The sequence below is a fragment of the Chiroxiphia lanceolata genome, chromosome 7 (genome assembly GCF_009829145.1).
Source record: "Chiroxiphia lanceolata isolate bChiLan1 chromosome 7, bChiLan1.pri, whole genome shotgun sequence".
Classification (NCBI taxonomy): domain Eukaryota; kingdom Metazoa; phylum Chordata; class Aves; order Passeriformes; family Pipridae; genus Chiroxiphia; species Chiroxiphia lanceolata.
In genome coordinates, this window is record NC_045643.1 from 11,634,289 (window position 1) to 11,660,239 (window position 25,951).

The 25,951-nt window shown below is 38.9% G+C and overlaps 1 protein-coding gene across 4 annotated transcripts in view; it reads left to right on the forward strand.

The window, feature by feature from the left end:
• The window catches only part of SPATS2L (spermatogenesis associated serine rich 2 like), an 84,518-nt gene that overhangs the window by 41,024 nt on the left and 17,543 nt on the right, over positions 1-25,951 (forward strand). For all 4 annotated transcript variants that reach the window (XM_032692738.1, XM_032692739.1, XM_032692735.1 and 1 more), the window contains exons 3-7: positions 9,929-10,037; positions 14,311-14,360; positions 15,334-15,571; positions 20,312-20,512; positions 20,945-21,080. In XM_032692738.1, the coding sequence (XP_032548629.1) occupies positions 9,929-10,037; positions 14,311-14,360; positions 15,334-15,571; positions 20,312-20,512; positions 20,945-21,080 (734 nt within the window). The remainder of the gene's footprint in view (positions 1-9,928; positions 10,038-14,310; positions 14,361-15,333; positions 15,572-20,311; positions 20,513-20,944; positions 21,081-25,951) is intronic.

Here is a 25,951-nt window from a genome sequence, read left to right on the forward strand (position 1 = left end):
TAGAACTTCTTTTGCTTTATATCCCCTTGTGGGAAACAGTTCCTTACCTGTTGCACTGCCCAGGTACCTGCTTTTTGAGTAGTTTTACCTCATATTTGTTTTTAACATCTCAATTGCTCATTGTGCTTGAGTATTTGCATGTCAACGTGAATCTGTATTTTGGTGATGAATATCTTCCTTAGTCCTTAATAACAGTACAGGGTTTAAATATTGAGGAGCATGATGGATTTTGCAGTAGAAAGTAATGTCATTAAATCCTTTCCCCTAGTGCTGCAGTGATCAAAGGTAAACTACAGTAACTCTAAAAAAGCAACTCAGTAAATCAATTGAAGTTCTGCATATTTACTGTGGAGCTTGAAATTTTTTATCTGTCAGTTTTACAAGTGCAGGATTTTACAAATCATGTGTTTGTCTTTTGCGAATTTAAGAATGAGGAACTGCAACAGGACTTTTACCCACACTAAGTCTCCACTATTCCAAGTGTGATATCTGCTGGGAGTGTTTATGAGCACATGCATTTTAAGGCAGGAAAATAATTGGATCAATACATTCTGTTATAAATCCATTACTCTTTATTCCTGTATCTTCCATCAGTATTTAGTGCCACTAAATCCCTATGCCAAAGTGAAAACTTAGTTTAGTAGCAATTAAAGTTTCATTGTAAAATCACTGGATTTTATTCTGGAAAATATAGACCAATAACCTAGTAAATAAAAGGTTAGTGACTGAAGACCATAAACCTCATGCACTCTACATACATCAGCTGAGAAGCTGTTGTGCTCAGTGTACCATTTCACCTGGACAAGTCTTATTTTAAAATGGGATTACCATGGCTCAGAGCTCCCATTTAGTATCTCATGTTTGGTTTAACAGTGTTGTGCCTCTTCCTGTCAGCAACAGACTGAGTAACTATGAAGTGACTGTAGCTTCAGAGCGCTCTGAGTGATGCACTAGAAATAGGAGGAAAGGGTTGAACAGAGAAGTCCTGCTGAGTTGGCTTTGATTAGATTTGCGCATAGACTGCTAAAATGTAAGGATTTAATTTGCATGTTTGAAAAGAAGATATAATTAGTTACAGTGTCCTTGTTAGAGAGTCAAAATCACTTCCCTTTCTCACTTAAAAAACTTACAAAGCAAGATGGTCGTGCTACACAACACTGAAGCAGCGAGTTTAGTGTTTACTTTTATCTGCCTTTGGGGGCAATATTTCTGGGTAAGAAAACCAAGGTTTACGAATATAATACTTTTGCCGAGCTCCACAAATCCATTGCCATCAATGCAAATACAGGAGGAGAATAGAATACAGTTCCTTCCCACTTCTCCCTTTCTTCTACCTCAGTGCTTACAAATCATAATGTGTGCAAGACTTTGATCTTGCTGTGACTTGCATGGAGCCAAAGGAGCTGTACATCTGTTAACAAATACTTATTGTTGTAAGTTTCTGCAAAAGTAGCACAAAAGTTTCTCCTTAAATTGGACGTTCTTTGTGATGAAAACATGGTACAGATCCCATGCAGGTTTTAGCATAATGTTTGTTCTTTTGTTTTGTGGGGGTTCTGGGGGTTTGGTTTTTTGCATTTTTTTTTTTCCCAATGGTGACCTTTCCCTGTGTTCTGTCCATCATCCACTTCTAGTTATTCAAGAAAATAAAATCTCTGCCACTGTTTTAAGGGTGATGTGAGGCCAAGGCAGACATTTTGGGCATTACGCTCACACACAGATTCTGTAAAGCCCTACCCCTAAATTTGAACCTTAAGAGAATAATACTGTAGATACTTGTATAATTCATTCTTGGCATTTTAGCTGAAATAGTTCATAAAGTCAATAGGTTAAACATTCTATTTTATGTCTTCTTTTTTTTCCCCTTGAGAGATTTATATAAATGTTGGCCTGTGATGTCAGGAAAGCTAGTGGAAGTTTCCATGGTTGGCAGAGGCTCCCGCAGCTGTGGGGAAGCCAGGACTGTTTCAATTACCATATTTTTGTGCATATGACCCACAGATTTTTTGGAATAACATAAGTTATGCATTTCAGCAGCCACAAAGGGTCATTACATGCCTGCATAACTAGTATAAGGAGAAGTTTACCATCAGGATCTCTCTCAGAATAATTCCCTTTGCCCTGACCCTTGCTGTAGTCTTCCTTCACTATGGCACTCTCCCTCTTGCCTCTGATTATACTCATTTCTGTGCCTGAAAATACAGTGTGAGTAAGGACTTACTTTTTGTATCAAGAGTTTTTGGAGACTTGCGTGTTATACATAGTTCAGATCATATGCACAAAAGTTCACTGGATTAAAGGATAAAATGAGCCAAACTCATTGGCTTAAATCCAAAATTCATAAAATCAATGGAGGTATTCAAGCATTAACCTAGTACATCACCAGAAGAGGTGCTGAGATTCTGAATTACAAGGCTTCCAAAGAAGAAGCAATTGGAATGAGTAATACAAGTGATATATTGTCTCCTGCAACAATTAGACCCTCTTAGTTTAACAAGAGAAGAGTGAATATCAGGCACTCCCCAGAATAGCCATTCAGCTCTGGCATGTGACTTTGGTTATGATCCAGAAAATATTGGGAATTGTTTAAACTTCAGGATTTGCTTTTGGGTCTATCTTTTTTTTTTTAATTTATTTTGTGTCTAAACATGTTTGAGTAAGTGAGATCTGCTGTCAGCTGGAATTAGCAAAATACTCATTCAGAGGAAAATCGTCCTCTTGAGATTCTGTTAGGAGTGAAGTTTTGCTGTAGTTCTCCTGAAAGGCTTGCTTTTTCCTTTGTCATTTCAAGTGTCAGAGCTGGAGGAGCAGATGGATAGGACTGCAAGAAGGAAATTTTATTCAGATGTGGTTTTGGAGGTTTCACAGTTTTGTTTACGTTACACCATAACTGTGGTTTTTCTAACCGATAGTCAGCATGCAAGGAAAGAGTAGGATTCAAGGGAAGGAATGGAAGTAGTATGTAAATTTAAAGTCATACATTACAAAAGCAGTAGTTTCCTAATCTGTGATTCCACTATTTCTCCTTAAAGTTGACCTTCACAGCTGTTCTTGCCCATGTGTTGAAGTAGATGGGACTGTTCAAAGACCAGTAAAGTTGATCAAAATGCACTTTTGTCACTTGAGGAGCCGTTTAACTTGGTTAAGAATATCACAGATTCGTGTCTGTAAACAGTGCTGGCATCATTCAAGGAGAACAGTTCTTACTAAGCCTTAACTTTTCAGGAAACCTGAAAGAACATGCTAAGTGTCTGCCTTTCTATTTGATTAGTTTACAAATTTGGGGACAATTTTGTATATCCATGACAATTGCCTAAAGCAGTTTACTTCTGCAAGTAGAACTTTTTTTGTGCTTATTGAGAATAAATGATTGGAAGGTATCAGGGTAATAAACAGATCATGTAGTGGAAAGAGAGGCACGGACCCAATCAAAGCTGTTAGTTTGCTCAAAGGGGATGTTAACAACATTTGTTCAGTGTGTCGGGATGAACTTCGTTAGTAAAGCTTTTGGAAAAATATCTCCAGTGTGAGAAATAGCCTCTTAATGCAACAAAGTGGAATTGTACTCATGAAATATGTTTGTGTAGGAGTTCAAAACCTTTTAAAAAATTGTGCCATTAAGTGGTTTTAAGATACATTTTCCTGCTTAACGTAGCCAGGACATCTGCTAATGCTGAATTCCTAGATTATAGAAACCAGCAGAGTTCTTCAGGCAGCCGTCCTTCCGCACTTCTCTTGCAGGATTTGGGTCAACCTCAAAGGGAGGTGTAATGTAGTTGAATGCTGTGTGTGTGTGCATAAAGATTTACTGACATGCAGTAAAAATAAAGTAGGAAATGTGACGTCTTTGTTGATAACAATACTTCTAAATGAATTTAGTTCTGAACTTAGAGAAAATCTGTTGATCTCAGTGTTTAGTACAAAGGGAAGGTGGATCTGTGTTAGTTTTCCTAAGCAGCCATAAGTAAGAATATTTCTGTCTGAGTGACTGTAATAGTAACTTCAAGGGGATTAGAGCAGCTGTGTTCGGGAGTTTCAGAACAGCCGTGAGCTTTCAGCAAAGGAGTTTAATTTGTCACTATGTCAGAAATATATAAACAAAATCTCTGAACCCCGGATATGTTACTTATTCACCAGAAACATCCTCTTTGAGATGATGCCAAGGGGGAGCAGATGGAGCAGAGCAGCAAACAGGCAGTGATTGAGTCCATGTTGTTACAGTTGCCTGGGAACCATTTGAAACTTGACAGAGAACCTAAAGGACTGAGAGGGATGCACAGCAATATCAGCTTGGTTCTGTATGTGGAGTAGGTAATCTGGTGTCACAACTTTCAGGCAGGCTCTGTTTCTTTCTGAACTTGACTTACCAGGGAAGTCTTGTGAGGTGGGTGTTTGTGAGGGCTTTTAGGTAAGATGCTGTGAGAGGATAGAATTCAGTGTCCTTTTTTGTATGCTATGCTCCTCAGCTCCTCAGAGGTAACCTGTTACTGATTTTTTTTTTATTATTATTTTCAGGCAAGTAAAAAATTTGCCCCAAGTGAGATTGTCAATAATTTAACAGTAATCATCAGAAAAATACTCAAGTGTATTGGATCAGACCTTGGGGGTTTTACTGTGGAGTAGAAGCAGCTTATCTGGGGGGACTTGAAATCTTCTTCAATTTTGATATCACTTTTGGGCAGTCTTCAGCATTTTGTGTAGGAGACAGATAAAAACATCCTCATGACTGTGGAATTCTGGTCCTGATGAGACGCACTCTGGCTCACATTGCAACAAGCATTAACAGGACTTGAGCAAGCATTTCAAGCTAAGTCTGTGCTTGAGATTTCAGCTCAGAGAAGTGGCTGAATATCTTCTAAAATTTGAACTAACTTTAGCCCTATCCAGAAGAGTAGCTAGGTCCACAGGAATTAAATGCATGCTTGCAAGGTATGTGTCTGGATTGTGGGTTTAAATGGATATGGACCTGGGTTCTGCCTTTCATGTTCTTGAGTGCACACAGTTGTTTTCAAGATCACAGCCTTATATTTTAGATCTGTGCTTGCTTTAAAGTAGCTTTTGTAAGCTGAAATTCTGGGAAAGTTTTCTCAGTAGTAAACAAAGTAATGTGCTTTCCTGTTAGGCTACAGGAGGGAAAGCCCAGGAATTTAACTATTGTCAGTGATATATTCTCAACTAATGCTGACATTAACAGCATTAATTATTTGTGGTTCTGAAGGTATATTACTGAATTCTCTTAATGTCCCGGAATGCTATCTATCATCCAGATGATGACAGAAGTTCACTGGGAATCTACACTGTATAAAACCAGGATGATTCACAAAGTCGTTAAAATAGTTGACTTCCCTGTAGTCTGTCTGATCATGCTGTTTCTCCTATGATCAGGTTTCAGAAAGTAGGACAAAACTGTTTTCTCCCACATAAACAAAAATAAATCCAATAAAGTAGGCTGCTGTGAGTTTTGTTCTTGCAGACTGTTTGTTGTTAATGCAGTACCATTGCATAGTAAGAGATTTTTTGGCTCTTGTAATTTCTTTCATCCTTTAGGATGCTAAATATTTTTTAAAAGAAGTTTATTGATGGGAAGTCACACATCATCAGCTTATTCTAGTTCCATAATCTGTTGCTTACATCTTGAGAAGATGGATGTTTTGAGGACTGTAACTTTAGAGAGATAAAGTTAGGAGTCATCTCCTGCCCTGGAATCATCCTACCACACCTGTAATAAAAATGAGCTCTGTGTAGTTTTCTGGATTGGGAATTGGTTGACTTCTCTCAGCTGGAGGCTTGTAAGTTGGTGAGGTGTTTAGCTGTGCTAGCAAAAGGGCTGGTTTATCACCTGAACTAGCAGGTGAACCAGAGAGGAGCCAGCATACCTGGGCTGCCTAGATCCAGCTCACGTTCAGCCCTTTAATGTAAGTCCACCTTGTCATCTTGTATCTATCAAGCATTCCTGGAGCTTTGATATGCCTCCCTTCATCACAATCTGTGTATGTCTGTTATGACCTACAGCATTTGTGCTTGGCATATGCTGTCAAGGAAGGTTTCCTACCATTCCCTTTGGCTTTTTCTTTTATATATTTATGTCCAGAAATATATGGGACATGTTTTGTGTATGGGGACAGAGCTGAGTTTCAAACATAGAAATCTACACATATATTTGAAATCGAGGTAAAAGGACTAAGTGTTGGAATATTGGTGGCCTTGACATTGGCATTTCTAGGCTAAGGCTGTCATATGGCCTAGTTTCCCTCGACATGCCTTGTCCTCCTTCCAAATACACTGTCAGGTCACAATTTGAGACTTGTAGCTGTATGTCTGGAGGTCCAGAATTTGCCGGCTTTTTCATTGTCCGTGTGCAACAGTTCCAGTGTATTCTGGATTAAAACATCAGTCAAACAGTGCATATGTTCTAGACCTGATGTCTGGCACACAGATCTTTGTCTTTGAAATTCCAGGAAAAGTATGGTAACAATATGCCATCTTGTTCCTAAGAATTTACAAGACAAAATACTTTGTTTCAGAACAAAACCTTTTGGGATTTCTGCTCTGTTGGAATTCTGGGTTTATATCAACTTTTGTTGTTTCTAAACTTATATATATATATATACATATATATTTATTTTTTTCCCCCTTAATATTGATGTATCCTACTGATTGTTGCATATTTTAGTTTTCATCTGTCTTACCCACATAAGTCACTGCACAAATCTGGAAAGGAGAAACACTAACAGCTTGTAAGTATCCTGGGTATCATAGCATACATACAGGAGGGGAGCAAATTAAAAAAGTGTAAGCAGCTCCTGATTTGGAATTTCCTAGGTCCTGGATGCTTTCCTGCAATCTGATGTTCTTTTCCTGAGGAATTTTTTCGGGAAGTGTCTCAAATTTTTTTATATTTTAAGTAGAAAGATAAACAAATGTTTATTTCGTACAACCTTCAACAAAGAATATTTTTAAGTGTCAGCAGTAGAACTGTTGAGCTCTGCAGTACGTTGATATTCCCTAAATCAAATTTTTTTATAGTCCAGCTAAAACAGGACTGTGTCCACGGTGTTGGTCATGTACCTAATTTCTGTGTACTGGCAAGTATTTTTCCTAAGATCATCATTTTGCTTTTTTTGGGTTATCTCCATAACTAGAATGTTTCCATAACCTTTTTGTATTTAATTATAGTACTAGTTGGATGAAGCACAGATTAGCTTTTAAGTCTGATTTTCCTATTAATGAAAAAAATTTTAACAAAGACCACACAGTGCAAACAGAAAGTCTTCAGTAGTAGATTCTGTAGTGTAAAACATAGTCTGCCTGGTCGAGTTCGTGTGTGTCAGTGTTCTCCACCCCACAGATGTTCTTCTTAATGTCTTTGAGAAGTTTCCAAACTGCACCGTGTGGCGAGTTGCCTGATCCATCCTGTGGTCTTAGCCTCTCTTGGTTGTTTCCAGATGCTTCTGAGGCTTCCAGACCTTTCATAGCAAAGAAGGACCTAGAAGCCATATGAAATCCCCATGCTTTTATTTAAAGTTGGTTAGAATACACTAGATATTTCCTTTTACTGTTTTTCCTGTAAGCAGTTACCACAAGAAGATTATGCAATTTTGAGTAGGCAGCGAGATGATCCACATGATTGTGAAAGAAGAGGGGAGTTTTTTGTGAGAATATGAAGATGTAGTCCACATGGTGAAAAAGTTTGGGAGGTACCAGCTTGAACTTAAAATGGACTGCAGCTTGTGACATGTTCTACCCGGGTGTCTTTGCCAACTTCTATTATTATGGAGCCAGCTCAGTTCATACTTGTTGCAGCTTTATCAGTAAATAGCGTGCCTGTACCCACAATCACTAGGTTAATTAACTCCTTTTTCCAGGGCTTTCTCTGCACATCCTATCGATTTGGGTTAGTTTTCACTTGGATGCCTGCAGTACGTAGCAGAAAGCTGTACTCACTACTTCCCTCCCCATGCATACTCATCGGCTGAAGAGAGAAACTTGAGCAGACAGAGGATTTTCTCTGCAGTTTCTGGCAACGACAGTCTCTGCTTCAAGCAGTCCACTTGACAGTCTCATCTGTCTGAACTTCAGCATACTCAGCCTGTGTTGAGTAGATATTCCAAAGCAGCCAGCTGTTGTCTGGGGACCTGGCTGCTGGGCAAGCCTTGCTTGGTTGTAGAGTGGCAACCTTAGACAGATAGGCCTTTGGAAAGTGTCCTTGCGAAGTAGGCAAGTGCTTTAACTCCACTGCCCTCTAAATTATGTGTTTGGCCTGGGCTGTCCAAGGCTGCTACTTGAAATGTGTTGTGGGCAAGTGTGAAGCTGCAGAGAGAGGTGTGACAGGATGATGGACAGGAGTAGAGTAAATCATCTTAAGTAGATGTACTAAAGTTGTGTGCTGAGTATCAACCTTTGGTAGTGCTGAAGTCCAGCAGGCATCACAAATCTGAGCCCTCAGTCGCTGTGCATTAACAGAGCCTGAAATGATTCATGGTTTATATTAGAATACAGGACAGAAATACAGCAGTTGAGGAGTGGGGTGATCATACTACAGCAAAATAAGATTTTTTGGTCATAAATCTGAGCACTTAAGTGTTCTTGATCACCTTCTGATATCTCCATTGATGGAGACTCCATATGGATTGTCCTTCAGCATCTAACCAGGCAGCTAAGGCAAGGAAGTGTGAATGCTCTTGCCATGTAAGCCTGCCTAGTTCCCTTAAACAGCTCTATCTTCATATATTATTGTTTTCACAATTATTTTTCACAGTACAATAAAAGACCACCACTGCTTCACAATTAGCATAATGGCATTGTGATGCAGTAAATAAAGTACATTTAAATCAAGAATGTATTCCCACTGAAAGATGACAAAGAAGGGTGTCAGATAAACATTTGCAGGGCAATAACAAGTTTCTGATTATAAATACGTGCTGGACATCTTGATACAGAAGCTCAAAAACCTAATTTCGAACAACTAGACTGGTTTTGGCAGTGGTTATTTTTTTTTTCAGAGTACTATCATAGGTTTTTGTTTCGCTAATTACGTTTAAGTATTTTTATTTTGCTCTGACCTCGTAAAGCTTGTATGGCATTAAAATAATATAACACTTAATTTTTATATAACTATTTACTTTCAGCTGTATTACTTAGGGATGAGAAAGTAAATTATCAGCGTGACTCCACAAGGAATATTTTATTTAAAACATCGTGAGTTCAATTTCATCTGGTATCAATGGATACTGACAGTACAGCAATAACAAATGCTGGGAAATTTAAGCACGGTGTGCCAGAGTCACTTGTGGGTGTAACACCTCATCCATCAGCAGAGTTTCCTGAAGGAAGCATTTGGCTTCCTATGTCCTTTGTTCAGGATTTTGTTACATAAGCTTCCCGGTCACTTGTATATGGAACAGCAAATTGAGCAGCCACTAGAGCTTTTGAAAATGATGCTGTTTTAGCCTGTGACTGTTTTCATGCATATGACTGTTTTTCAGATATCAAAAAAACACCAATCAAAACTTTGACGTAGCAAGGCCATGCAATAACCTTGTTGTAGTAATTGTGTACTCACTAAGTTTGTGTAGGTGATGTATCAAGATCCATGGCAGCAAATAGAACATTTAGGAAAGAAGCATAAAGCCAAATTCTGTCAGCTTAATTAAGCTAGTTCTCCCACTGTTGCTGAGGGTAGGATTTGTTTCCAGCATTACTGGCTACCAGTTTTATGATTTGGTGTCCTGAAGAAATTGCTTTGTTATTTGCATGGGCCAGGTAAGGACAGGATGGGTATTGCTTTGTACAGACACACTGCTGTGTGCTCCTGAGCATGTCACGTGTAACAGGCATTTATATGGATGTGCACTGGTGCAGAGGAACCTTGTTGTTTAAAGAAGTATGATAAACCCATATGCTATTGTCTTCTTTCTTTTCCTTCCAGATCAATGCAATCCGATCAATTGTTCCGAACAAAAGCAATAATGAGATAGTCCTGGTGTTGCAGCAGTTTGATAACAATGTAGACAAGGCTGTTCAAGCTTTCATGGATGGTGAGTATAGTGCATTTTTTCACTAAGGCATGAGGGATTCAATTGCATGCTAAAAGTGTTTGTTGTCTCTAGTGTCTCAAAATAGTGGGCAGTCACCAACCATCGGAAGTTCAATAAGGGAAAGTGCCCGATTCTGCACTGGGATGGGGCAACCCTGGATGTGTGTGCAGACTGGGGAATGAGATGCTGGAAAGCAGTGCAGTGGAAAGGGACCTGGGGGTCCTCATCGATGACAAGCTGAACATGAATGAGCAGTGCCCTGGCAGGCAGGAGGGACAACTGTGTCCTGGGGGGCATCAGGAACAACATCACCAGCCAGTCGAGGGAGGGGATTGTCCTTCTCTGCTCTGCACTGGAATGTCCTCACCTTGAATATTGTGGCAGTTTTGGTTAGAGAGTGTCCAAAAGGCGGGTAACAAAGATGGGGAAGGGCCTTGAGGGGAAGCAGTGTGAGAAGCAGCTGAGGGCATTTGGTCTGTTCAGCCTGGAGAAGAGGAGACTGAGGCGAGACCTCACTGCAGTTACAACTTCCTTGTGAGGGGAAGAGGAGGGGCAGGCACTGATCTCTTATCTGTGGTGACCAGTGACAGGACCCCAGGGAATGGTCTGAAGTTGTGTCAGGGCAGGTTTAGGTTGGATATTAGAAAAAGGTTCTTCCCCTAGAGGGTGGTTGGGCACTGGAAGAGGCTCCCCAGGGCAGTGGTCAAAGCACCAAGCCTGACAGAGTTCAAGGAGTGTTTGGATGATATTCTCAGGCCCATAGTGGGATTGTTAGGGATGGTCCTGTGCGGAGCTAAGGCTTGGACTCAATGATCCTTGTGGGTCCCTTCCAACTCAGCATATTCTGTGAAAATATATTATGTATTTTTTCTGAAATCTGGTGAGTGTGGCACTTAGTTAATTTTTTTTTTTTTATAATTAATCCTCCTGTCTGCATCTTTGCTTCTTTATGCTATGAGTTTGACATGGCTATTTATCTCTTCCACCTGACTTTGCCATTTTTGATATCATTCTTGTTGCAGACCACCTCTTTTATTCTGCATGAAAGTCAATGCTTTTTAAAGTAAATATGTCAGGAAATGATTCACTCTTGAAGATACAGTAACTAATAAGAATGTGGGATAGTTCTGAAGCAGATAGCCAGGCCCCTAAACCCCTGAACTTGATGCATACATTGAATTGACATTCAAACCTCAATCTGAATTTTGCAAATAGCCTTGACATTTATAATGGCTGAGCCAAGACTCCATCGGAAGTTTGAGCCATTCTAAATCTGGATCATCTCTAATGAAAGGTCACTTGTATTTAAATAACACTTTTCTGATAAATATATAATGTCAAGTATTTTGAACTTTCACCAAAGTCTGTGAGAAACCCTTTGCAGAAATAATGGCATACCGTGAGCAAATCTTCTCAAAATCTTTGTAGCTGGGGGCTGCATAAACACTGCTAGAAGTTCAGTGGTCTCAAAGGCTCTGTATTTCTTAAAAATTTCTGCATTTTTGCTATCTCAGCAAGTTGCTTTTTTCATATGTATTTTTCTTAAGAATAGTTTGGGGTTTAGTTTGGATTAACTTACTAAAATGTATCCTCCAAAAAGCATCATGATACACTGGGACTTAACAGTATGCAAAAAGCAGGTGCAAGCAAACTGGACTATTTATAAATGCATCATAACTCTTTTATCAGATCTATGTGGTTCTTTTTGAGTCAGGCAACTGCATAGACATTCTAATAGATCTATGGAATTGAGTTTGTCTGTGCACACACACAGGAAAAGGAGAGTGCGAGGCATCTAACAATAATTTTGTTTTCCTGTAATGTATGTCCTGGGGAAATAAGTGGAGGATTGTTCCATGACTATTCAGTAAGTTACTTTCAATGTACTTTATCTTAAGTTGCCATTGCTTGCTTGTGGCCTATGAATTGTTTCCAATGAGCACTCGAAAGGGGAAGTGTTTTCATAGCCATGTGTTGTCATCTGCTGTATGAAAGAAACAGGGCAAATGCAAGCCTTGCCAGAGTGCAACAAAGTCGTGAAGAAAAGCAAGCTGCTGTACCTGAGTTCAGATGTTCTTTGAGCTTCACCAGTTTGTGATTACTGTGCCTTGCCTTCAGAAGTCTGTGAGCGAGCGTTTGAAAACAGCCAGTATTTGTTACTGTCTGGAAACAACAGCAACCCTGAGAAAAGATATGTATCCATGCAGCTGCTGCTGTGGATAGAATGAATCTAGCACTTGGAGTATTTTTTCACGTGAATGACAAAAACTGCTAAGATTGAAATAACGCTTGCAGAGAAATCATTGCCAGAGGCAAAGAAAAACATGGGAGTGGCTGTGCTGAATGAAAAGGCTCAGCACCTCCATTCAGTGCTTCTCTCTGAGGTGCTGCATGCTGAATCAAAAAACATTCAAATTTAGTTTCCTGAGATTATTTTCCATCTTGCTTTGTATCTGGAGTAGCATTTAGGTGATGTCTCTATTATGAATTTACTTCTATATGTGAAATTTGATTTAAATGAAAGAGGGTTCGAATGTTTTATTTGCTATGCTAGTGTTTACCTAATTAAGCATAATCAGAAGGTCTGATCAGCTGCTTTGTAGATGTGTTCAACAAATTACAATGATGAGTTCAAATGAGGGCTTTGGGACTTGGACAGTTAGTGCATTTCCTGACAGGAAGAAATGGAGGTTAGTTGGGAGAATCCTTAAAATAACCCTCACCGTGCACAGTATTCACAGGGAAGCTGAGGGAAAAAAAGCAAAGACACCACCAGCCAACACAAGAAGGATGTTGGTTTATACTGTGAAAACAGTTAACAAAACTGTCACGTGAAATCACATACTTTCAGCAACACAGAGTAAAATGAGCAGCAAATGTTAGGGTTTATTTCTTCATAATCAAACACAATGCCTGTCAAAAGATAGGAAACCTTTAGGAGAGGGGATTGTACTTACATGTACATAAGTATGTATGTGTGTCACTAAATATAGGTATGTATATAGTTATACACAAAATAGAAGTTTTCTTAGCCTTGTATCTGCATTGCTATGCCATCTAGGAAACAAAACATGGCTTTGATGGATTCCATACCCATTTTTGAACAAATTAGGCTTAGCACTGCTAGCAATATACATAATCTTTCCTAATGTGTGTGATAGTCTTACCAGATAATCTTGGACCTGGTTTATCGTGATAGAAAAATAATTTTGGTACATCTGAAAACCTCACACGTCTTTGCCTGAATACAAATTGATGACTCATGGTAGTCTGAAAACAGCAATTCTTCTTAATACTAATATCAAGAGTTCACTGAAAGGAGTGAGAAGAATGTCTGGATATGAAATCCCTATGAAAAGGATAATAAATGAATATTTACTAGATTTGTACAGTGCTTAAAATTCAAGCAGAAGCCCTTTGATCCGATTGTGATTAAAAAGATAGTGCCTTAGTAATTTGGATGACAATTCAGACTGCACGCTTACCATGAGCATCTATTTTCAGCATTATGGTCCAGGAGAAAAAAATAATGATGTTAACCAGAAGGAGAACACTTTTCTTCTAACGTGGCAGCTGGCACTGGTCTAACCAAGGCTCTACTTGCTCTGTTCCATAAATTTATCTGATCAATTCATTATGGCTGACAGACAGAATTTCAAGTATATGAAATTGTAAATATTTTTCAACATAAATTTTGAATTTTTTTTTTCTACTAAGCCTAAGTTTACTGCATTTGTGCAATGCAGAATTTATACAGGACTCCACAAAATTACTCTTTTGGATGCCAATTAAGTCTTTATTTTTTATGTTCTTATGTCTTCTGAATGCGACAGATAACACATAGAAAATATATGATAAAAATGCCAAGAGTTTTTTGAAGTTTTCAATGCTCTGGAGTCAGGATGGACTATCTGATTTGTACTCAGTGTTTACACTAGGGTGCTGAGATACTTCCCTTTTCAGGCAAGAGATTTGAGTGTTGATTTTTCTGAGGCTTATGCTAATGCTTTAAGGTACGCCCACACTTAATCATTTGTGAAATGAAGTCCATAAAAAACCAGTAGTGCCAAGTGGACCATCCACTGTATGTAGTGTAATCAAAACAGGTAACTAAGGAGGAGAAAGGCAGCAGTACCTATTTTGTTCTCCCCATATAATAGAATTCACAACAAATGGAAATGCTGCTCAGCTAGGAGACTAGAAACTGTTCCTGAACGTGCTTCTTTTTCATAGCTGAACTTTTGTTCAAATGTTTTATCTTTCCTTTCTCTAGGCAGTGCAACTCAGGTTCTAAAGGAATGGAATATGACAGGGAAAAAGAAGGTAAGAACTTGCTCTTGAGCATCAAGGCATTTAGATCTGTTTGTACTTGAATGCAGTGCTTTTATTTTGGCCGGTATTTTGCCTTTTCTGGCATAGGTGACTTCATTCACATGTGTAAACAGAATACTTGAAAACAAATGTGTGTACTATTTTTAATCCAATTCATCTGTCACTGTCTTGCTAAGCCCAAGTGTTCTGAGAGGGTTTCTGTGACAGCCCATGTGTGTACATGTGTGTGGGAGCCAGACCCTGGACAAGTACAGAACAAATCCCAAAACAGCCCATGTGCAGAAACACTTCAAATAAGCAACTGTATCCTGGATAGTCACAGCCACTTATATTGCTCGAGTTTTTGCTGCCAGGTGTAAAAATAACTTGTGCATAGAAGTCTTCCGTTAGGAGTCATTCATTAGGAACATTATCAAGTCAGATACAGAAGCATGAAGATCATATCCCAGATATGACACTTGAAGTATCTCCAAGCTGTAACTGTAGCAGAAGGCTGCCCTGTGAGTCACTGTCATGAAGACTCCTCTTTATGGTTGGAAGAGCTACAGTAGCAGTGACCAACCTATGTCCATGACCGTTGTCTACCTGATCAAAGCGATGCTTTAAGGGTTTGTTTGTATTACTGTGTGGATGTTCCCTGAATGGTTAGGAACTGCTTGTTCTAAGTGCAAAACATTTTGAGCAGCATCTTAACAGAGGCTCTGTTATCATTTTACAATGCAAGAATCTTGTGTGGAAGGGCAGGGAAAATTAAGTTGGGGGCTTCAGGTTTTATGTGAAACAGTTTATATATTCAGATGAACCAGTACAATGTGTTGTATAGCACATCATGGCCTGTAAATTGCATTACACCAATGTCACTTTTATGGCATTTTAGGATTGTGGACAATTTACTGATTGTATTTTGAATTTGTATGATTTGCATTGAATGATGTCTCTGTTGTTGCCATATTTCTCCATTTAGAACAATAGGAGAAAAAGAAGCAAATCTAAACAGCATCAAGGCAATAAAGATCCTAAAAACAAGAATGGACCTGAGAAGGCATCTCAAGAGCCCCAGGGAATACATGACTGTCATATGAACGGATGCTCTAAGGACAACTCTTGCCGTGGTTCTGCCAATCAGAAACTGGAAACCACTTCTCTGGAGAACAAAGGCTCAGGATTTGTAGGATCAGCACTGGACTGTCCAGAAATCAAAGGTCAGCTCATCTGACAGAGGGCACGTTTTTAACTGGCAATAGCCAAGCCTCCATTTACATAAAGATCATGGTATTTTTATTGCCTTGAAGTAGAATAATATGTTGGAGAGATGTGTTTGTGCAAAATAATGCTTATAGCTATTAAAGTCATGCAAATAGATCTATATCTGGGCACTATTCACCTTGCAAAATGTGGGTTTTTTACTTAGAGACAAAAGAATCAAAGTGTAATTAGGGCCCCAGCTGATACAGAGTATTACAAGTAGAAATACATAAGAATGCAGGGTTAGAAAATGGCTTGAGTGTCAAATGGTTAACAGAAGGATTAAGTCCCTCATAGGGAGCAAAGATATCTGAACATTATGAGCTCATGGCGTATTACTGGATTTCTTTATTGCTCAGTCCAAACTAGTCCATTTTTCTTTTCCTCATCTTCCCTGAATAGGCTAGTCACAGTAGATCTCCACTGGCTTTCCCTAACAGGAGAGGGAGGGCCTCTTAGTGCGTGCATTTTTCTGCTGGGGTCTAGGAACCACTTCTGAAATGGGAGGGAACAGTAACACAGTTCTTCTCCCCTGGGTCACTGTAGATGCAGAGTTATGATTATAGCAACATCAGTGGAAAAAAACCTCACTTCTCTGGGGGAGAAGCTCTGTGAAAGCTTTTGCCTACAAGTTCATAAAGCTCACATTTAATTGCTGTCAGTATTGGTAGTGGTTTTTCAGCTCTTCACATTTCGGACATCTGACAGCCCTGGATTATTGCTGCTGTTAGTATTTTCTTCCTGTGTCTTAAGCAGTATTTGAGACTATTAAAAGAACTTTCCTTGGAATCACTTTTTCCATGGTTGCAAATACAGCTCTTGAATCTCATTTTAAAGGAATGTGCCAAATGTATAATTGTCCTGAAATGAATTCTCGGCTGCTTTGGTGGTCCCAACTTGTGGTCAATTAAGTGAAAAGTCTGCAACCTATAGCAAGCAAACAAAACTACTTACCAAGAAATTTTGTCCTAAACATTTGATGTCTCACTTTAAAGGATCAGGGATACACTTCCTGCCCTTGCTAAAGACTCCCACTTCCTTCAGATAAAATATTTCACAAGCCAGAAGACTGCATTTCCATAATACTAAAAGCATTCTTGCCACTTATTCTGCAAGAAGGAAACTTCTTAGAATGGCATTTTTTCAAATGATACATGCATGAATAAAGTACATAAACTGAATTGTCTATGCATGGGGAGCATTTTCTAGGGGGTAAAAGACCTGAATGCAAGAAGAGTACCCATGCTGTTAGTGATCTTTTTCTGTCACTGGGATCAAGTCCTGTTTTTTTTCTCTTTGACATGATACCGTGCAGAGTTAGTTGTACATATAAGGGGCAAAAGGTATCTTGAAATTTTTCTTTGCTTTTACAAGTGACAAATGAGATATGACCATAGCTTTATGATTTTTTCAACTTTTATATATATCCTCTGTTTCAAAAACAAGAGGGAGAGAGGGGTTTCAAAAAAAAAAAAGGCAGAAAAGAAAGGAAATAGAGAGAAAGGAAAACCTGAAACTTTAATATTCAGGTTTTTCTTGCATAGTAAAATAAGTTCCTGGCAAATTGTTTAATAGAGAGAAGGAAAGAATTTCTTCTTTACTTTCAATTGCACTAGCATTCTTTTCTTCACAGCCGGTATAATAGCTGCTTCCTTGGGGTCAAAAGCCACCTATGTACATATTGTTACATTTGTGCTGAAATACGTGGAACTAAATAGAGTAGAAAGGTGATCAGGATCCTTCAGGGGCCAGCATCTGTGCCCTTATGGTTTCTGAGCAAGTCGTACAGACTCTTCTAAAGCAGTTTGAAATGCTGAAGTGAGTCCGAAGTGCACCAGTTTCATATTGCTCCCTCTTGTGTTGAAATCTCCTTTGTGTTGTCCTTGTCTGGCTTGTTTGTTTTGATTCCTTCTGTAGCAAATTAATGTTACTGTAGTCATTTCACCATCACCTTCAGACAGTTCACAGATTAGAAGGATCACAGTCAGGTGTCTGTTGACAGTCCCTTAATACCTTCCTCCCCATGAGGAACATGAGGTTGAAGCTTTGCCTGTACCAACTCTCAGTTTGTAAGATCAGGTCTTTCAGAGCCATAAAATCGTGGCTGCTTGGAAGGAACTTCAGGAACCAGAAGGGAGGATGCAGTGTAGTGAGTGTGTCTCCATAATGTGTCCCATGCTGGAAAATGATAGAGGAGACCATGTGGCTAGTGCCTTTAGTTCAGGTCTGCTTGTTTCTTACCATTATTCCATCTTTCTTAGAAGTATTTTGTTGTTGTTACCCTTTCTGTACATTCCCTTGTAAAGAAGGTGCGTTGAATGCACTGGAAGGATATTTAATGCTGCCTTGCCATGCTATTGCTTGTCAGGACCTGGGTAAAACCAGATACAGATCAGATACTGATCTCTTTCCTACTTTTTGAAATTATTTTTTCACGTGGGAAGATTTTGAGTGAATCTTTCTAACTTCCTGTTTATATCCCAGGAGGTGTGGGGTTTTTTCCTTCTTTCAGCCAAACAATCTATGAGGTTCACTTGATTTAAAAGGTATTGAACTGCAAGCTATTAGAAAAAGATAAACCACTCATTTTGAAGATGGCAGCTCAGCAGATTTCAAAGCAAGTTTATTTGGGCTGCTGCCATTACTGGCAGGTGTGGTAATACTTGACTGTTAATACAGTGGATGTCACACATTAGACTAGTGCTGAAGTTCCAAACCTCTGTGTACTGAACCGTGCAGCAGTTGATTTGTAGCTACTATTGGCCAAACCTTTGACTTCTCTTTCAAGTATTTGAAAGGGACTTTGTCCCTAGATTTCGTTACACGTGTTTCTTAGCTGGCCCAAGTCTTCAGAGATTTGATGCAGACTTCCTTAAGGTATTTTTCATTCTGTTGGTTGTCTTCAGTCAGATTTGGAAGTCTAGTTGCAGCATACCAAATCATTGCTTGCTAGTCTATGTTGGTCGTCTGGCTGATGGGTTTTGAAGTCACTCAGGTGTCATTTTGCAAGAAACAGTGTCAAAGTATATTACAGACAAAAGATGATTGAAAAGTTTTTAGAGTATCATTGTTGTAGATGAGTTTCTTTAGGTGAAAAGCTGTCAAATTTGTTATTTGTCTTGACAAGTGTACCAAAGCTGCTAATTAAATGCAGTAAAAACAATTTTGCACTTAAACAACAAATTCCAGAAGATCTAATCTTCGGGACAGAACCCAAAAGCCCTGGCCTTTCTCTGTAGGTTAGCTGGTAGTCTGCTTGTTTCTAACTGTCTGTTAGAGCTATTTAGCAAGGCCAGCCTTAACTGACAGTAGAAAGAACGTTCTTTATAGATCAAAGCTATCTGCATTGGTGTGAGATGCAGGGTTAATGGCAGTTATCTCAGAAGAGAGTTCCTCACTATGTGTGAGACTGGTACCTGCCGTGAACCTTTGGAATGCTCAGAGTGCTGCATTACTGATGTTTCTTGCTTGCACAGATTCACAGGTTTCTTTAACTTCTTTCACTGTTTTCTTACTGTTTTATGTAAGATACCTTTTCTGTTTTCAGACTCATCTTTTAAAGCCCTTAAACAAAAGCTGGTTTAAAATGTGAGCACTGATGTTCCTCCTTGTTCCTCTGGTGTTATGTGATTGCCATGAAAACTGAGATATCCTTTACACCTGTCCTAATGCCCAGCCAGGACAAAGAAGTCACTAGTTGATAGGCTGCAGCTATCCATGTGCTAACCCTCAGTGTAAATCTCACTCCATGGGCTGTAATCCAGCTGTTAATCTGACAAACCCCTTTTCTCCAGACACCACACACCATCAGCTGAGTAAAGTGATGCATAAAGAGCAGCTTCAGAACAAACTATCACTCATTCATCAAAGTGAATACAAAGATTAGAAAGAAGAGTTAACACAACAAATCATTTTCTATGCTTGTTTCCTTAAGTAAAATTCACAGTGGCAGTAATAGCTGGCCTCACCTTTCAGTTTTCATACTCATTCTTGGGCTGCTTGTCCCTCTGTCATGATGCTGATATCTTGAATCCTTTTGGAGTCTTGGAAAGAGGAAACCAGGTCATCTTGTGGCAGCCAAACAGGCTCAGGCATTGTTATCATATCCCTCTGAAGCTGTTGAACCCAGGAACCTAATCTTTGACATAGTTTCATTTCCTACTTAGTTCCTCTTAGCAGCTGCTTTTGATAGAAATCTTTAATCAGGCAAGGTAAGTATTTCAGGTAGGAATGTTTCATCAGTGCTTTTAAAATTCTGATAAAATGAGGAACGTTTTTTGGTATGTGAGATATAGAGATATATAAATATATATATATATATCAACATTAAAGTCTCCTGCTTTCCATAGCAGACTTCCTCTCTAGTTCTGTTCTCAAATATTCAGGCTAAAATTATAGTTGATAATTTACTTTTTATGTTATGAGGTATTTTCTGATATCATGAAAGAGTTGATTTTTTTAAATGAGTTTTTCTTTTTTTAGACTTTTGAAACATAGAAGTGTTCCAATTAGTGTTTAATAACCAAAACAATTTCATTGTTGTGATGGCTGTCTGAGGTCCTGTAGAATGTGTGCCAGTGAAAACACCTTTGATTTTTCCAGTGTTTAGGCATAAAGTCATTCTGCCCTAACAATAAGGCTTCATATCTTTCCTAATCTTATAACTCCCTGTTTTCATCCTTAATGTTTTCTTGCAGACAGAGAACGAGAATGCCAGAGATTATCTGTGGAATTAAGCCCAAAGAATATGAATGGAGTAGAACAGCATGAGCCTCTTCAGTCATCAGTTCAACTCCAGTGTAACCTAGGCAGGCCAAAGTCAAAATCTTCCTCAGTTAAATCATCCAATGCTACAACCCAACTTGAAACAAAGACAGATGATTCAGTTAAAAAAAGAGGTAAATTGGATCTCTGGTTGCTATGTTCTGATGTGGTAAGAGCGCTGAGGCCTCTAGGCAAAAAAATGGGAATTCACGTATGTGAGGATGATGTGTTGGAAAGTGAGAGCAGAATCATGTTCAGCATAACAAAAATGAGTAGAACAATTTATGGGCTATTTAACATTATATTAAATGAAATTTGAAATAAGTAATTCTAACTAATAGTACCTTTATAATATTTGTTTGTTTTGGGTGATGAATTTGAGCAAGCATTTAGAAACTGAAGAGCACCAGGGAAGGACTATGGAATAGTTGGATTTATGGACTTCAGGAGGATAACCACTTCATCCTAATCTGGGCAAATAACACTTTGAACTGTTCCTGCCCCCTCATTCAGAAAAGCCGAAGCCAGCTTTCTGACTTTTGTGCAATTTTGGTTTTCTGTTTTAGGGCCAAACATTGAAAAATCAGTAAAAGACTTGCAGCGTTGCACTGTTTCTCTAACCAGATATCGTGTGATGATCAAAGAGGAAGTGGATAATTCAGTGAAGAAGATCAAAGCTGCTTTTGCAGAATTGCACAGCTGGTAGGTAAATCAGCTTCAGAGATCCATCAGCACCACCCGAGAAAAGGGGCTAATTAGGGCACTGGCGTTAGTGGGGAGGGGTCACTTACACCCTCTTTGCTTGCAGCATTTGATTGCAAAAGAAAATATACCTGGTGCCATTAAGTGACACTCCTCACCAACCAGGAAGTAATATATGCATAAGTGTGTGGTTGCTTGCATGCATAAAGTTCTTAAAAAAAAATCACTGGGTTTTTTTGCCCTAAATGATCCATCTTGACCTAATTCTTTTGTATCAAGTCCAGTGGTAGCATATCTGAGCAAATGAAAGCAGTTCTAAATATCATGTCTGTAGGATTTTCTGAAGTCTCTTTTACCTTCTTTAAATCTCATCTTTCTATACTGTTTCTTTGATCTTATCTTCTTTGGCAGACAGTCCTTTACTGTCTCTTCACGTCCCATCATCTTTGGTTCTTATCCACCATTGTTTTTTTCTTCCCACATAGTTTCTTCTAACTTTCCCATTCATCATTTCATTTCCAATTCTCATCTTTAGTTCATTCTTTTTCTTCACGCTTTTATGTCTTTAATCTATTTATTCCATTGTAATTTTGATTACTCATGACATTCAATGTGTATATCTATGCCTTTTGAAAATTTATAGCAGAAATAATTGCTGTAGTAGCAAGTTGCGTATTTTGTATGTTCTTGTCATAGAAAAATATTTTCTGCTTTGAGTTTTACTTGACCTTGGTTAAGCATAGATGTCATATAAAACCTGTGTATTAGACAGTTGCAGTAAACAGAAGAAATCATGTTAAAATGTGCAATATTTGGTTACAAATCACAGAAGAATACAAAAACTTTTCCCTTTTAATTCATCCACAGTATTTGTCAGTATTCGTATGAGCAAATCTTATCAAAGTGCTGTACTACTGGAAGAAGTTTAACTCTGGACTTTACTGATGTATTCATTGTTTCCAATGATGCATCAGAAGTGACTTCAGTGCCACTGGGGCTCCACTTCTGTATGGGCAGAAAATCCAAGTGCTACTGAGCTAATTTTGGGGAAGATTCTGTTTCACTGAGTTACCCATGTACTTACTGTATAGCAAGGAGAGCTTTGTTTCTGTCCCTGTACTCCAGCAAACACGAACTGTGATCACCAGTTGAACTAAACTGCATGATGTTGTTGGGATTGCTCTGGAGCCAGTATAGTAATGTTTGCTTATCAACTTGAATGTAGTAATTAGATTGCTGCAATATGAAAATTGAGTTCATTAATCCCTTGCACCTTTTTTTGGTAGTTCTCAGAGGGGACCTTTTGTCTGAGTAAACTCATTGTTGGATCTCATTTGCTGTATAGTCCACACTTTTTTTTTTTTGGTAGCAGTATTGAAAATATATAGTCTAACGTTGGTTGCAGGCAGTAACAGTTAATTCAGTCTTTAAGCAATTGTTCTGGTCATGGAACAGGCTTAGAACTCTGACATGACCTAAAAATGCAAGGGGTAGTAAATTCAGAACTGAAATTCTTCATTATTCATGTTTTAGCTCGAAAAACACTGAAGTATATTGCCTCATGCTAAAATGTGTTACTTAATAGAGGAAAAGACAAAGTTACCCCAAAAGAGTCTGTAAAGTACTTAATGATGAAAATAGCCTGGAAAACTTTTGAATAGGTTTCATTTAATTTTGCCTCCCACCAGCTTTAGTGCCTAAATTATTGAAGCTAGAAGCTCTAGAATAGATCTGTAAGAGATCTGTGCTCTGAATATTTGTGCCTTGCAAAGCAATTTCACGCACGTAGCATAACATTGCAACAAGGACAGTATAATGTCAGCATATGTTTATGGAAATCTCAGTGCTGGCTATATTGCTTTTGGCAGCTCATAAACCTAATATTTAGGTTTTTCTTCAAATGAATGAAGGGGAATTTTGGTTTAAACAGTAAAATGCATGACTTTACACTTCTTTGCTGAAGTTAAAGAGAGTTTTGTGATATTTCCTATGACCTTGTGGCCTAAATGCTGAGAAAGATGGGCATAGCTGTCTTCAGTGCCTTGTTTAGGAAAACTTACTGCCAACTGCTGTAGATTTACTGGATTTGTGTAGAAATCAGCAGAACCATTGATACATACAACTTCAGACCTCATACAGTGAACACATCATTTTCCTGGGCTGGATGGTTCAGTGTGTGTTATTTACATGGCAATTTCCTTGCTTCAGAGTTGAACAAAACATGACTAGTGGTAGCAGGAGGATAAAGTATTAAATGAGCACACAACCTCTTGCATATTTATCACCCTTCTTGGGTGTAGGAATTCTCTGTGACACAGTCAACTTGCCTATCAAGGAAAATTAAGCAATTCAGCTAAACTGTTGCTCCCAGAGGACTGTGGAGTGACCAAAAGCAAGGGCATGATATCACATCTCCATTATGATAGTGATTCCAAAGCTTTTTCCAAGTTCTTCTCCAGTTGCTGCTGGAGTGCAGACTGGTTGAGATGTACAGCAGATAAACATAGAACAGCCACTAAATGCTGTCCATGTTCAGAACTGCCAGGAATATTTGAGTGGGCTCAATACCATAATGTAGATGGGAGCTTAACACCGCTGTCACTCCCTAAGGGGTTTTAATGAAGCTGAATGAAGTCAGAAGCTTTAATCTTGCATTGCAGCTGAATGCTGAAACACATATTACTTTGTTGTATCTTTTGAGTTTATTTTTCTTCCTTTGGTAATAGGATAAAAGACTGGTTTTGTGTCCTTTCTTGCATTGACAATCAAGGTCAGAATCAAAACTGAATTGCAAGAGTCAGTAATATTTTTGATTTTTTGATAGTCTGCTTTGTTTTTTTAAAATCTTTTCATGATTTTACTGATCACAGAAAGAATGAAGAATGCAAAGACAGTATCATATATCTTCCTCCTACCTCCAGACAGTATGTGAAACCATTATTATGGAGATAAATGAATAGCATGTGTGTCCTGAAAGCTTCAGCAGAAAGACTCACAAAAACTTTACATTTTTTTGAAGCAGAAACTGTTGAGTGATAGTTGTCAGTGGAAATCCATGTCCCTCTCTGGCTGAGTATTTCACAGCTTGACCTAACAAGTGAAGGGATGTTACTCCCTGAACATGTTCAGTCACTACTGTGCTGCTATTTAAAAAGTCACCTCTCTGGCAAAACAGTGCAGACCCTCCCACAATCTAAAAAAGCAGTGCTAGGGAGCAGATGTGCTGTGAACACCTGTAAAAGCTTGGGGAAAAAAATGCAATGCTTGCTTCCGTTTTAACTTTTTAACAAAATGGAGCAAATAACAGTCCTAGAAAGATGCTTATTTAAAAACACTGCAGTGAGATCACTTTTCTCTTTCTTAAAGAGCCTCCCAGAAGTTCCTGCCAACTGGAGTAGTTCTCCATGTGCTCAGAATAAGTGATAACAACTTGATTTTGTACAGTGCTTTTCATGCCAGAAGGCACCAGAGCATTTTACAGTCCATGGGCTGGTCCAGGCAGGGCACTTTGCCTCACAAGAAGTCTTTCACAGTCTCATGTGGACTGTGCTTCTGCTGTGATCTGGCACTGTTGTCACCCCTTCTTGCTGGACTTTCTATGACAAGGTTATGAGAGCACTGAGCAAAGCAAGCTGAAGGGCAGTGTGTCGAAAGCCCACATGTGCCTGAAAGTTATGAGGAAGATTGTCCTGACAGTACTCCTTGAACCAGCATTTCTCCTCATTGCATTCAGCTTTGCTGTATGGTTTTCAGGAATACCTTTGTGTGAGTGAGAACATAAGCTGCTCCTCTTAATATTGAATGTAAAATATGTCAGAGCACAGCCGTGTCTCACAATAGTGTAGAGCACAGAAAAGAAGATTACCAAATAGTTCTTAAGTTGCAGGGGTAGGTCAGAAAAGCTAATTGAACTCCCCTCTCACTAGAGTGCACTTGAGACATTTGTTGCCAAGCTTAAAACCTGCATGCTATAATTGTGTTCTCACTTTTCCACCAAGAGACTGAATAACCATCCTGGGGATAAAAGGAGAGCCCCAGGAAATCTGAGTGAAATGTGTAGAGCACAAAAGGAGCCAGAGTTCCCCGTAAGACCCCTTGCCAGAAAATAATTTTCACATATTGGGCATTCACACAGTCATACGGAAAACTAAAAGGAAACATCTGCTACTTGCCCACATGGTCTGCCATGAACAGAAAATAGTCTGTAGAAATAGTAGGAACCAGGTTTCATTACACTGAATGCAGAACTGAACCACGTAAATTCAAGTTTCTCTACTCTTTGCATCTCAAACACATTGTTATGTCCAATGCTTTTTAAAGAGCATGAAAACCAACACAATTGATTTTTTTGGAGTGAAGAAAAGCACTTGAACGGTCCACCATAGGCTGGATAAAAAATTCATTCTGACATAGTGCTGGGAAGATGGAGTTCAGCAGTACCAACAATTTAAAAATATATTAAAATAGATTCAGGGAACAACTAGAAAGCATGTGCTGCATGTTTGGGTAAAATTAAGCAGTTTTAGTATTATTTTCTAAGTCAAAGCAGAGAAGTGGTTGAATAGGGGAAGAAGTAATTTAAAAGAAAATAACTGTGTCTGTACTAACTTGGTGCAGGGTGGTGAGCAGTGGTCACCATTGCAGAGCAGTGAGTGAACACAGTCACCCCTTTTCTGGGACCCCTACTTGACAAACTCTAAAGATGATGATTTTCTGTTGCCCATAGCCCTGACTGTTTGTTAGTGATGTGGTAGTTTGGAGCATGGGCAGATGCCTGGAAAGGCCAGGACTAGTATTGCTTTACAGTGAACAGTCTTCCTGTGCTGTTTCTCTCTGCATTTTCAGAATCCTTCCTTATGAGCTTTCTGTCT